The sequence below is a fragment of the Pezoporus occidentalis genome, unplaced genomic scaffold, assembly GCF_034315485.1.
Source record: "Pezoporus occidentalis ecotype Australia unplaced genomic scaffold, CSIRO_AGI_Poc_V1 ctg224, whole genome shotgun sequence".
NCBI classification, from domain to species: Eukaryota; Metazoa; Chordata; class Aves; order Psittaciformes; family Psittacidae; genus Pezoporus; species Pezoporus occidentalis.
The window spans coordinates 601,315-613,882 of record NW_026914117.1 but is presented as its reverse complement, the minus strand read 5'-3'; the positions used below and the strand labels follow the sequence as shown (position 1 = coordinate 613,882).

Here is a 12,568-nt window from a genome sequence, read left to right as displayed (position 1 = left end):
TGCAAAACTTGTGATTTCCTCACTGCATGAGCTCTGCATATTCTAGATTTCTTTTTGCAAGCCTTTTCTAACACTGGACCATTATTTCGTGTTCAGCCATCCTGCCATTTGGCTTGTGCTGACAGTGCTATACAGTGTCCAGTTTGATCTATGTTGTTTAAATATATACCAATGGAGCCATTGCTGATCTGCAGTCAAAACATCTCTTCATTGCAATACTTTTTCCTTTCCACAGTCAAGGAGGGGCAAGTCGTACTTGAAAAATTCTTGCCCTTTCTGCTGTCTAGTAGTTAAGAGCTACTTACAGAAAGCCTTACTACACTGTTATATCCACTTTTTTCTCAATTGCTTCTTTCTTTGCTGGTTTCTTTTTGTACCTTTTGTCTGAATATATTATGTGTGCACTTACTAAAGGAGGTGGTGGGGCATAAAAGAAATGAAAAGCTTCTTCAACACCACAGTGCAAGTTCTTGTAGTTCAGTTCTTGTAGCAAGTTCACAGTGCATTGGAGACTTACATTCTGCCTGTGCTCTCCAACATTCTGGTTTTGATGAAGAATATGAGCTATCTCAGTACTTTGGTTTTAACATTCTAAGCATATTTGCATGTGTGTTAATAGTCTAGTTCATGTGTAGGAGCATGCAGGAGAATTGCAGCTGTTGCTTGCACAAGAGAAACTGCTATAACCTGATTGCTTGCATTTCTTTAGATTTCAAGTTTGGTCTTCCAAACTGATTTTCTGAGGTTTAATAAGGAGTTGAATGTAAATTAAATCCTTGCAAGTGTACCAATAAAATCTCTTTCCCTTACCCGTTTAGCATTAAACTCACAAAAATTTGTATTTGAGAGCAATGACCCTCTGGTTGAACGTTGTCGGTATAAGGTTGAACTTCACCAGATGATAAATATACAGCACAAAAATACAAAACTTCTGCTTCTCAAAAAAATTAGTCTTTAGAAGTAGAAGTCAGTTTTTTAAGTGAAGTCAGTGAGATGTTTCATAGCGATAAAGTCTCTTAAATTTTGTCTTGCTACAGTAACTGGTGTTAGTCATAACCGCACCACTGTACAGGGATTTGTTTACTCTGCAGTGTTTTAGTGTAACTTCTATCAACATCAACAAATGTGAACTGAGAGCTCATTTCTTGATTGATAGATAAAGGAGAAACTATTTCACATAATTTTGCCTTTGAAGCATACGCAAATGCTGCTTGAGTTTGAATATTCTCAGTAGAACTACATATTGTTTTGTTACTCTTTTGCATTTGTTAGTAGTAGATGAGATAAAATATTGCCAAATAATCTCAGTGAGTTTTATTGTAATATAGGTACATTAAGCATTTTACAAGCAAAAGATAGGCATAGTCGCAGAAGTCAGAGCTGAAAGACATGGTCTTGTAATTAGACCTGTGTTGATGTGTATGCATTATATGTAATCCTTGAACTTTGCACCAGAGGATCTTGACTATAGGCTTAAGGCCTAAATTCCTCTGTACTTAAACATACGCTTGACCAAAGTGAACACTAAATGTTAGAAAGATTCCTGAAAATCAGCATTAGACACTTAAAAAGTAAAGGCCTAATGAAACATTAGAACATTTCTAATGAGACATTAGAGCATTGCTTGTAAAACAAAAATCATTTTCCTTTAATTTGAATGTAAGAGTTGGGGTTTGAATTTGGTGGTGTTCTGTTTTGCTTTTTAAACAGCAGGTGGAACGAAGATGAAAAGAGGCATAGTAGGAAAGGGGATTGATCTTGACATGTGTTTATTTCCTTCATGAATACAGGAGTACACTGAAGCCAAACAAGTGCAAAGCATCAATATAACATCATGTCCTTTGGTCATAGAAAAGGAAGAGAAATGGCTGTTGTGCCAGAGGGGGAGTGACAGAACCCCTTTGTTACAGCTCTTCTTCTGACAGCCTTTCAGCTGTCACCTGCCACTTTGCCTTCCATTTTGAGTTGTATTTGTATCTCTCCCCAGCTCGTAAGCAGGAGATTATCAAGGTTACCGAGCAGTTGATTGAAGCTATCAACAATGGGGACTTTGAAGCTTACACGTAAGTTTTATCATTTGGGAGGGAGTGAGGAGAGTTGTTGTATTTGGTACTGTAGATGTAAATACGCATATTTATATGAGCGTGTTTGTATTTATGTACTGTTGGAGTTAGTTCTCCGGTGCCCCCAAGAAATCCAAGATGGGTTCATTGCTGCTTTGCCCCAGCTTTACACAAGCCTGGTTGCCAGTTTCAGAGGAGCCGATAGTGTAAATCCAGTCTACTGCTCTGCTGAGACAGGATCATAATACTGACACGAAATACACAGTGATCTGTCTTGGCATACTAACGTAAAGCCATGTTTGTGATTTAGAATACAAAAGACACAGCAGAAACCTCTTTGAGCCGAAAATTTTTATTGTATATAGAGATTTATAGTAGCTAGAGAGTGAAAGACCATGTGAAATTTAGGTTCCTCCAGTCTCTGCTGAGAAGGAGCAAGGAACCGTGCAAGAATTTGCTGTCAGAAAATGGACTGATTTGTCTCTCAGCTTTTCTCTGCAAAGGCCCAATTCCATCGCTGCTTCTCTTCCTCTTTAAAAAAAAAAATAAATAAATTGAAAAGTAGAAGAACACCCTTCTCAGCATTTCCTTTTGACTCCTGTGTTTCTCTGGTTGGATTCTGTCCTGATGCAGCATAAGCCCCACAGTTCAGCAGTGACAGCGCTCATCTGCTGTGATTTAATCCTAGCCGCTAACTCAGAACCATGCAGCTGCTCACTCAGTCCCCTCTTTCTTCCCCCTCTGCTCCTGGAGTTATGGGGAGGAGAATCAACAGAATGTAAATCCCATGGGTTGAGATAAGAACAGTCCGACAGCTAAAGTATAATACAAAACCACTACTACTACCACCAATAATTATAAGGGAAATAACAAGGGGAGAGAATATAAAACTAAAAGGGGAAAAGGAAAACAGTAAACACGAAGTGATGCACAGTACAATTGCTCACTGTCTGCCAACGGATACCCGGCCTTACCCAAGCAGTGATCAGGACCTTCTGGGCGACCCTCCCGAGTTTATATACTGGACATGATGTGCTGTGGCATGGAATACCCCTTTGGGTAGTTTGGATCAGTTATCCTGTCTCTGCTTCCTCCCTGCTTCTTGTGCCCCTCCTCATTGGCAGAGAGAGCATGAGAGACTGAAAAATCCTTGATTGGGGTAAGCATTATCTAGCAACAATTAAAAGATTAGCAATAATGTTACCAGCATTGTTAGACTAAAGTTGAAAACACAGCACAGCACCAGCTACTAAGAAGGAGAAAAATAACTGTTACAGCTGAACCGAGGACATTATCCTATTTTAAAGACTTGCCAGTACTAAACGTTAGTTTGGTGTGATCACAATGAATCCTCAGTTGTACAGATGTCAGGAGAAATCTTAGAATCACAGAGTGGTTTGGATTAGAAAGGACCTTAAGATCATTTAATTCCAGCCCCCCTGCCATGGGCAGGGATGCCTCACAATAAACCATGTCGCCGAAGGCTCTGTCCAGCCTGGCCTTGAACACTGCCAGGGATGGAGTGTTTATCACTTCTTTGGGGAACCTGTTCCAGAACCTCACCACCCTCACAGTAAAAATCCAATTTCTTATCTAAATTTTGTCAGTTAAAAAATAAATTAAAAAATCTTGCTTAAATTATGATGTGAGACATAAAAAATATCCTTTGGATTGGGCAGAAACAGTTTTCAGATTTACAAGTAAAAATTCCTACTTGTAATACCATAGACTTGTGGGGCCTTTTTTGATAGTTTTGTTTTGTTTGGTTTTTTTTTTTCAAAAGATGATTTCTGTGACACCTAGTCCACCTAAAGTAAGCTGCCAAATTTACTACTTTAGGTGAAACAGAACTCCATTACTTCTCCCCATGTAAGTTCTGTTCTTTTCCAGTAGGATGGCACAGGTAAGTAACATGTCCAGTGGGAATAAAGGAAACATTTAAAAAGGAATCTTTCCCAAAGTTTTTTTTTACAGAACTGCATGTGTTGATGACAGAATTTCCTCTATTCCACAGAAAAATCTGTGATCCAGGCCTTACATCTTTTGAACCTGAAGCATTGGGTAATCTAGTAGAAGGGATGGACTTTCACCGTTTTTACTTTGAAAATGGTAAACATTGCTTTTTCATCTCCATGAATCTTCATCTGTTCCATGGGATTGTGTTTGTTGGGTGTTAATTGATTTGGGCAGGGGAAGAGAGTATTTATTTTTTTTTCAGAGTTCTGCTCTGTGTGTTTTCCTGTCTGTTCCTTTGTTGCTCATTCATACAAAGCACTTTAGATAGTGAAGGAAAGTTTGAGGTATTTGGAAAGAGAAAGCCAAGGTGTACAAAAGAAAATACAAACAAACCATCAATAAGTAATTCTCATACATTGTTTTTTTCCATTGGGGAAAAGATAAAATCATGCTGTGAATATACTTACAAGAAATATCCCTAATAGTGTGATGACAATGATTGCAGCTGACAGTCGGCACCTCTAGTGAGTGTGATTTGTTGGGAAGACGTTGTCTACAGTGCTGATCAGCTCTCTTTCTGGTATTGGTTGTGTGTCTGTGTGTATATATATATATATATGAAAAAAACAATATATATAATATATATTTTACAGTCATGTCAGCTGTTAGAAAGAAAAATTGTCCGTAGAGTGGGTTTAATAAAGTTGTGGAAGACCATGTAATGTAGGTAACCATTTTAGAGCAGACTTGACTCAAAAGGAAATAAATGAAGTCTTTCCAGTAATTTCTGACAATTGTCTGAGCATAAGATGGTATTATTGTATTCCTAAATTCTTTTCCACCTCCAAAACAGTATTTTCCATATGTTTTCCTTATATTGTTTCCTTTCATTGCCTCTGCTTTTTATTTTTTGTAGATGTCAGCACTTAGTAAGATACCTCACAAGTATGAGTTAAAAGCTGAATTATTTTAACTGAAAAATTAAGTACAAATGTCAGACATCAGCCACAGCAGCGAAGTGAAGTATTGGGAAAACTCAGGAAACTCAAGATGGTGGCCCCCACTTTATTAATCTATGTTTGTACATGGATTAAATAATATGTACTAGTAAACTTTTGCTTGATTTCCTTATATGAAAGGGGAAAATATGCTGCAACTGCGCTGAATTGTACTTAGTTGTCAGTCATGATTATCAGTAAATAAAAATTGCTACTTTGTAGCAGCTAATCTCCAGAGTCTTGTTGTCTAAAGTGGGATGAGTTATTTTAGCATACATAGAGAAAATGTAATTTATGCTCTGTGTGTGTGTGTTTTTGCTTCCTAGCTTTATCAAAAAGTACCAAACCAATCCACACCATTATCCTGAATCCTCATGTGCACTTGGTGGGTGATGATGCTGCTTGCATTGCATATATCCGGCTCACACAGTACATGGATGGAAGCGGGATGCCAAAGACTATGCAGTCAGAGGAAACACGTGTCTGGCACCGTCGTGATGGAAAGTGGCAGAATGTTCATTTTCACCGTTCAGGGTCACCAACAGTACCCATCAAGTAAGCAACAATTCAGACCAAAAGCTTAAAACTACGTAGGTCAGACCAGATAGTCAAATAGCTGCTTTTGGCCTTAAAAACTTTGTCTTCTTGATAGTGTAATTAGTTGTGGTCATTTGTGCAGTGTGTATTATATTCAGTAATGTGCATATAGTACTGGTGCAAATATTTTTAAAATAATGCTTTTCTTGCTGTTGCTTTCAACTGTGATGCCCACTGATCCAACTCAGTCCCTGAACTAACAGCTTGAAGAGCAGAAAAATGTTAGAATATAGATAAGGCTTGGGACAGGTCACACAGAATTTGAAAACCTGAGAAGATAAAAAGCAAGAGGATACCTGGAGCTATTAGAGCAAACCAGAAAGTTTCAAGGAAAGAAGTGTCACTGTTCTGAAAAAGTAACACTGTTCTGAGTAATATTTGTTGTGATTTCCAGCCACTTCTACTTATGCAGGCCTAGTTATGTTCACTGCGAGTAGATTTTGAGACAGTGTATGTATTTACTTTGTAAATTAAATTATACGGGTACCTGTCACATTTTAACCTCTTTTCCCATGCTCTCTTTGCTTAACTGCTGAAGTTAAGCTGTCTGTCTGACAGTTATGACATCTGTGTGGGTACACCTCAGATCTTGCTTGTTATCATTTTTCTCTGTTACTCATTCGGGCATCTCTGCATGCCCTCTCATACTCTCGAAGTCATGCCATGACTCAATGCATGCAAACCTGAATTCATTGAGCCGGATTTAGAGCAGTCTAAATTACAACACACTCATAGTTCCAATAACAAGATAAAGAGGCTCCTTCAAGAGGTTCTGTTCACGTCCTTTGCTGTTCTACTGTGTGCAGTCTTTGCTAATGCTGCCGTATCCTCAGAGCCCCACCCCCCTTACTTCTGGCTTAGGTTAGGCTCTTTCCAGATTAGACAGCACTGGCACAGGCTTTGGTTTGCTCAGGTGCAAGCTCCCCTGATAGGATATAATCACGTTCATGCAAGGTATCTTAATGTCAATAGCGGCTGAATTTCCTGGGTTGGATGTTAAGAGCTTAGATTTCATCCTTCCAACTTCATCATGCCCTGTATTTTACTTCTTGCGACAGTATTCTTCTCCCAGATGAAATAATACGTGATAAAGAAGGAACATGATAGAACAGAATGAAGTGTTACATATTCAGTGGGGATGATTTTGTTGTTTGGGGGTTGTTTTTATTTTTGGGGGGTGTTTCTTTGTGTTTGAGTTTCAGATTTTGGGTGATTTTTTTTTTTTTTAAAGTTATTTGATTACTTACTGATAACTATTGTATTTTACTTCATAATATGAAACCAATGGGAGCCAAAACCCTGTCATCCACTGTTTTTCATATGCCAGCTGCACTGCCAGTGTTCACACGGATAATACTGGAACAGTAGTTACCTTCTCGTGAAATGCAGTGTCATGTAGATTTTTGATGTTTCCATAAAAGAGCATTTTGTTAGGGGACCTGACCTGAGTATGTGTGCAGCCAGAAAGCAGAAGTGAAACAGGTTCATCTGCCCCAGTGCACCCTGGACAGTAAATGTCTCTAGCAGAATGATATGAATTGGACTAGAGAATTATTCAATCTCTTCCTTTGTTGTTTTCAATCCCCTCTGTTTTTTGAGAAGGGGGGCTGGTGGTGTCACTTTTTTTTTTTTTTTTTAAACTATATTTATAGGAAAAAATCCAAAAGAGAAGAGGTAATTTCCGACACTCATTCTTACACACCAAAACCAGAAGGCAAGAAAACAGCCATCTTTTTCCTATTTTCATGGAAGATTATGGAATTTAGCCAATAATTCCTATAAGAATTCTTTGAGGAATACTTTATAGATATATACTGAACAGCTTCTGCAGCTTCTTGTTTCTGAGGGACAGTGTAACAGGAGCCTTGACGCTTAGTTCTTGTAACGTGTATGTGTGATGAGCTGCTGTGTGGCATGATGCATACTGGTCCCACAAAAGCTCACCAGAGGTAGTTTCTCTGGAGTATAAAAGCCAAGCTCTAAATGCCACAGAGCAAGCAGCTCTTGGCCCTTAGACTTCACATCTCCAGGGAATGCAGTTGTATGTACAGATCTGAGATTTGCCCCTCAGAAGTAGTGCCAGTATTTAAGACTTGTGTAATGTCAGTTCTTTATGGCTGCTCATGTTCTCTAATACAGATAAGGATTTCTGCTAAAGATGGAAGGAGGAGAAGCTGAGAAATAATTTTGTTGAGACTGTAGGGTTATGTCTATGTCAGTGGATATTTTGAGCCTATGGGGTCAGACAGAGGAGACCTGAGGATTGTACAAGGGTATCCAAGCTGAAAAGGCCACAGAGGAGGAGGAGCAGCTCAAAGCCTTAGAGTTTGGCTAAGGCTTACGGAAAGATGCTCTGAGATTGCAACATAACCCTAAATATGTAGCTTCTACATAGCATTGGCATTAATATCACTTAAATCCCTTACCTAGCTCTCCTTTTGAATTCAGAGGGGTTTTCTGGACTTTCTCATATCACAGTTCTAAAATGTCATTTGTGTGATGGTTAGAAACTTTAACTTTCCAGTCTAAATTTGAGTCATATTCAGTGTATCCTCTATTATTCTTATTTCATCATGCTTTTATACTGGAGATAGGTATGCAACCATGAGCTGTTTTATATGAAGGCTATTGAGATCACTTCCCACCTTCTATTTTTGTAGAGTAAATAACCAATACTATCTTGGGTAGCTTTTTTTTTGTTAGGATCTCCATTTTTCTGGCTACCTTAATCGCTCATTGCCTCTTTGGGTTTGAGGTTTATCTTTTCATTAGGCTGGTTTCTTCTGAAATACTGTGTACAGTTGTGGTCAGGGCTTTATTTAACTTCACAAGGTCTTTCTTTTCCCTTTTGAGAATGATGCCACAACTGTTATGTTCTGGCACTGTTTTTAAACTCTTGTCATCTACATCATATCAGTGGATCATCTGATAGCCACGTATTTATCCTCAACTGTCATTTCTAACCCAGGAGTCTATAGAAACTTCTGCTGAGTGTGCAGTTTTGTACTTCTTATGTGTAACATTTCTGTATTACCTAGCCTTCAAGGTTATTTGGTTCTTCTTGCACAATACTCTCATTTTCCTTTTTGTTTATAGTGTCTTCCACCTAAGTGTAAGTGTACTACCTGAGATCAGTCCTACTGCTTGTGCTTAGGTCGCTGGCAAAGACTAGTAAGTCTTCTCTAGGCTGGTAGCTCCCCTTTCAGCCCAAACATTGCCATTTTTCTCTTAGTATTCTTTCTTTAATTCCCATCTTCTCAAGTTGGTACGGGCAGTCAAAGGGCTGTTGGACCTAAAACTGACTCCCAAACCTAAATTCAGGCCCGGGGCTCCCAGGCTTATATTCCCTCCCTTAATACCTTCTTGCACTTTCATAAGTTAAATACCAAATAGCAGGAAGACTTAAATAAAATTTGTTCTGTGTTTGTACAGTGCTTAGCACAGTGGGATCTCAATCATGACTTCGTCCCCTAGATGCTACGGTAATACAAACGTTACTATAAGTGGAGTTAGTTAACTACTTGCTTGCATGTTCCTTTCCTTTTCTCTTTGCATATGGCTCCTGCATGTCTTGCATGTAAATTTCATCTGATTCTTCCTCATTTTTGTATGAGAATCTGGGTCCGTGGCAGTGTCTGTAATGAATATGCTGAGGAAGTGAATTCATCTTGTAGATTCAAGTCTGAGCACTGCCCTCCCTCTAAGAAATCGGTTAAGGCACTTTGGCTTCCTAGCTCAGTTTCCCTTTTTATCTTAACAGACTCTGGCATGTTGTAAAGATGAAAAATGCCTGTGAAATTGTTTGAAAAATAATAGTTTGCTGAGTGTTTTAAGGGTTTTGTCCCCTTTGGTTTCCTTCACAATATTGTGTTAGATGATCTTGAGAAGAATTTTTTCCATAGTATTGGCTAGCACTTGAGCATGTGCTATTAACTGGTGGCGATGTTACTTCAGTAATGGCAATCTGTTTTGTTTTTTTCTCCTTCCTCCTAGCTAAAAATATCAGCGATACCACTCTTGCATTTTCTGTACCCAGCGCACCTAGTTGATTACCATCTTGGCCATCCTGTTCTCTTCATGCATGTTTCTGAGTGCATGAAGTTGTGAAGGTTCTTCATGTAACACATTGTGATGCACCATGTTGCTGTATGTACCATCTGTACACTGTTAACATTTCAATGAAGGTGATGTTCCATGCAAATAGAGAGTAACAAGGCTTAAAAGACAAAAAAATGTTTGATAGACAGCAGTAGATACAGAATACGTGTGTCACTTTCTCCATTTATGCCAAGTTTTGACAGAGAACTTTAAAAATAATCCTGTTTATTAAAAAAGAAAATAAAAAAAAAAAAAAGGAAAAAGTACATTTTACCCTCTTTTTTTAAGAACTGGTTTTTGACTACTTCTCCTACAAGTCCCAAGATTTTGCTTTGGTTCTGATAGGATTGGTTAGGATTTCCGCTGGCAGCTCCGTTACTGTAAAGCATATTTTAATTACAGCATGTAGATGGACAAAATTACTGATAAATGTGGAAGTGATAATACCTTGGCTTTGTACCAGCTGACGCCTTCTTATTAGTCTGCGTAAACTGGAAAAATTTCATCGCTTCCTGGCTTGATCACAACAGAATTAATTGCTGATGTTCTGGTGAGCCAGCAGCTTCTTTTTTTTCTTTTGAGTCTCTACCTTTTCTTCCTTACTATGCTAATTGAAGATTTCTATTGGATGACTAAGCCAAATTAAAAATTGTAAGGAACAAATTGATGATTGAGGGGCATTTTCTGAGGATTCAAATGGAAAAATAGAGAGATTTTTATCACTTGTTGGGTGTACTATAATTTTTTTAAGAAGGCTTTAAAACAGGTAACATTTTATTTAAGCTGTAGACCAGTTGTGTGGTTAATACACTCCAGAAATATTAGGCCTTAAAAGCTTAGTATGAAGACTTTACACAGCTGCTCTTGCTTTTCTGGAAATGTGTTATAGATACACCAGTTTTCTAGTAAGACTCTCACACTGTACCACAGATCAGTTTTTCTTCCCCCTCAATCTGCTCTTGGTTTCTTGATGTCCTCACACAGCATACAGCACCAAGGACAACAATTTCCGCAGCCTCACCACCTTGGCTTGGTTGCTGGACACTCATATGCTGCACAGGGAGTGCTTGTGGTTCCAGATGCAAACTTTGTAACAGGGACTACTTTTGCTTCCCTTACATTGCTGTGAAAACACACCCCTGCAAGCAGTTAGGTTTATTCCCTTTCAGTTTTTAAAATGGAAAAGTTTCCAAATTTGTACCATTTCACCTTTTTGTGTTGATTACTAATCAAAAGCAGTTCTTAAACATTTTGATGTTGTTGCTAGTGGATGTATGGTAGGTGGATTTAAGCTTCTCTGATAATTACTTCATGATTTTAAACGATATATATTTAAAATAAGCATCTACAATAAATGTGTTGAGCCATATTAACCTGCCAATGGGATCTGTGATAAAAGTAATGGCCTCATTTTTTTCTGATTAATTCTTCTTTTTTTTTTTTGTGAAGCAGCTATAAGTGGCATAACTGTATGTAAGATTAACAAATTAGGTGTAGGGTGTTTTTTTTATACTTCTAACATTGCATGTGGTGTTGACATAATACTATAGACCAAGTTTGTCTTCCACACCAAGACGTGAGGAAATTGTGATTTGTTCTCTCCACCACAACCAAGTTACACACTTCCGTCATTTTGGAACACTGCAGTTTACCATGGGACACAGTGTACATATTTCTTGCCATAATGGTAAATGATTGATATATTTAAGGATTAATAAATTTGTGATTTCTGCTGACATTGTGCTTGTGTTTTAATTTCCCCATGAACTCTGATTTTTGCATTGCAAAGTGTGTTGGGTCTTTGGGAATTTAGAATTCAGAGACAGGTGCTGTTTTTTAGGAACTGAGCTTGCAGTTTGAAAATAGGAGTCTTTGCTTTTGCAATTGTGGTTTGTGTTTGAGTTAGTTCTTAGCTGCCTGTTGTGAGGACCCAATTGTATGCCACTCATGCTGTACTTTGTTGACAGATTTTGCACATGTCTTGTATCTATAGCTCCATATGTAGAAATGTTTTAGGTAGTTTGCGCGTTGCTGTGGCTGCCTTCCTTACTGTGTTTGATGTGCTCAGCCTGTAGCACAAGATGCTGTTAAGAGCAGTTAGTCTGTGTTTAGCTGCTGACCATAAATACATTATATTCCACAAATAGTAAGCATTTTAATTAATACACATGAGTTTAAAAGCTCTCATATCTGTCTGTAGTGATTTTAAGCGCTCTTATCCTGTGCTGAGCCACGTCTGGGAACAGTCATTTATACCAGAAGAAAAGGACTACGGGAGTGGAGGAGAGGAGACAAGTTCCAGCTTTCATGGGTCATGAAATGCAAAGCTGGATCAGTGCTCTGGTTCTGTGCCCAGAGCAGCATAGTTGCAAGCCAGACCTGTAGCAGCGGTGGTACACAGCATGGCAGTGATCCGGGAGTTCTGCCTGTTGAAGGAGCCAGTGCGTATTCCTGGGTCGGTGAAAATTCCAGTGCTTCCTTTTGGGTGGCATTTTGCTATTTATGTATAAAAAAAAAAGAAAAACAGTTAGGAGAGGGCTCAGAGATTTGGAATGTTTTGGTAAGCCCCAGAGGGAGCAAAAGCAGTTTAGTCTGTCAGAAGGTTTTGTATTTTGTCATATCACTTCTACCTTCTTTGTTTACACATCTCTTCCACTAAATGCTATTCCAGAAATGAGTTTGATTTCCATTTTAACTGTGTGCCTGAGTAAGCTGTTAGCAGTAGAATTGCTACCGATCTCAGGTATGTAGACAAGAGAGAAGAGTGTATAAGAGTGTACAAGGAGGGGACTCAGGAGAACACATTTGCTAAATACCAGATTGAAGATTTGGGAGAGGTGGGGTTTGGGGTTTTTT

The 12,568-nt window shown here is 38.5% G+C and overlaps 1 protein-coding gene across 19 annotated transcripts in view; it reads left to right on the top strand.

Annotated features, from left to right (window-relative positions):
• CAMK2D (calcium/calmodulin dependent protein kinase II delta) overlaps nt 1–11,448 on the top strand; it is a 157,332-nt gene extending 145,884 nt beyond the window's left edge. For 15 of the 19 annotated variants that reach the window (XM_062620892.1, XM_062620888.1, XM_062620907.1 and 12 more), the window contains 5 exons: nt 1,988–2,063; nt 4,078–4,172; nt 5,344–5,572; nt 9,047–9,096; nt 9,608–11,448. In XM_062620892.1, the coding sequence (XP_062476876.1) occupies nt 1,988–2,063; nt 4,078–4,172; nt 5,344–5,572; nt 9,047–9,053 (407 nt within the window). In that variant the 3' untranslated portion in view covers nt 9,054–9,096; nt 9,608–11,448. Of the gene's footprint in view, nt 1–1,987; nt 2,064–4,077; nt 4,173–5,343; nt 5,577–9,046; nt 9,097–9,607 lie in introns of those variants that run through there. The other 4 variants (XM_062620898.1, XM_062620908.1, XM_062620897.1 and 1 more) reach the window with 2 other exon arrangements.
• Nucleotides 11,449–12,568: the final 1,120 nt, after the last annotated feature.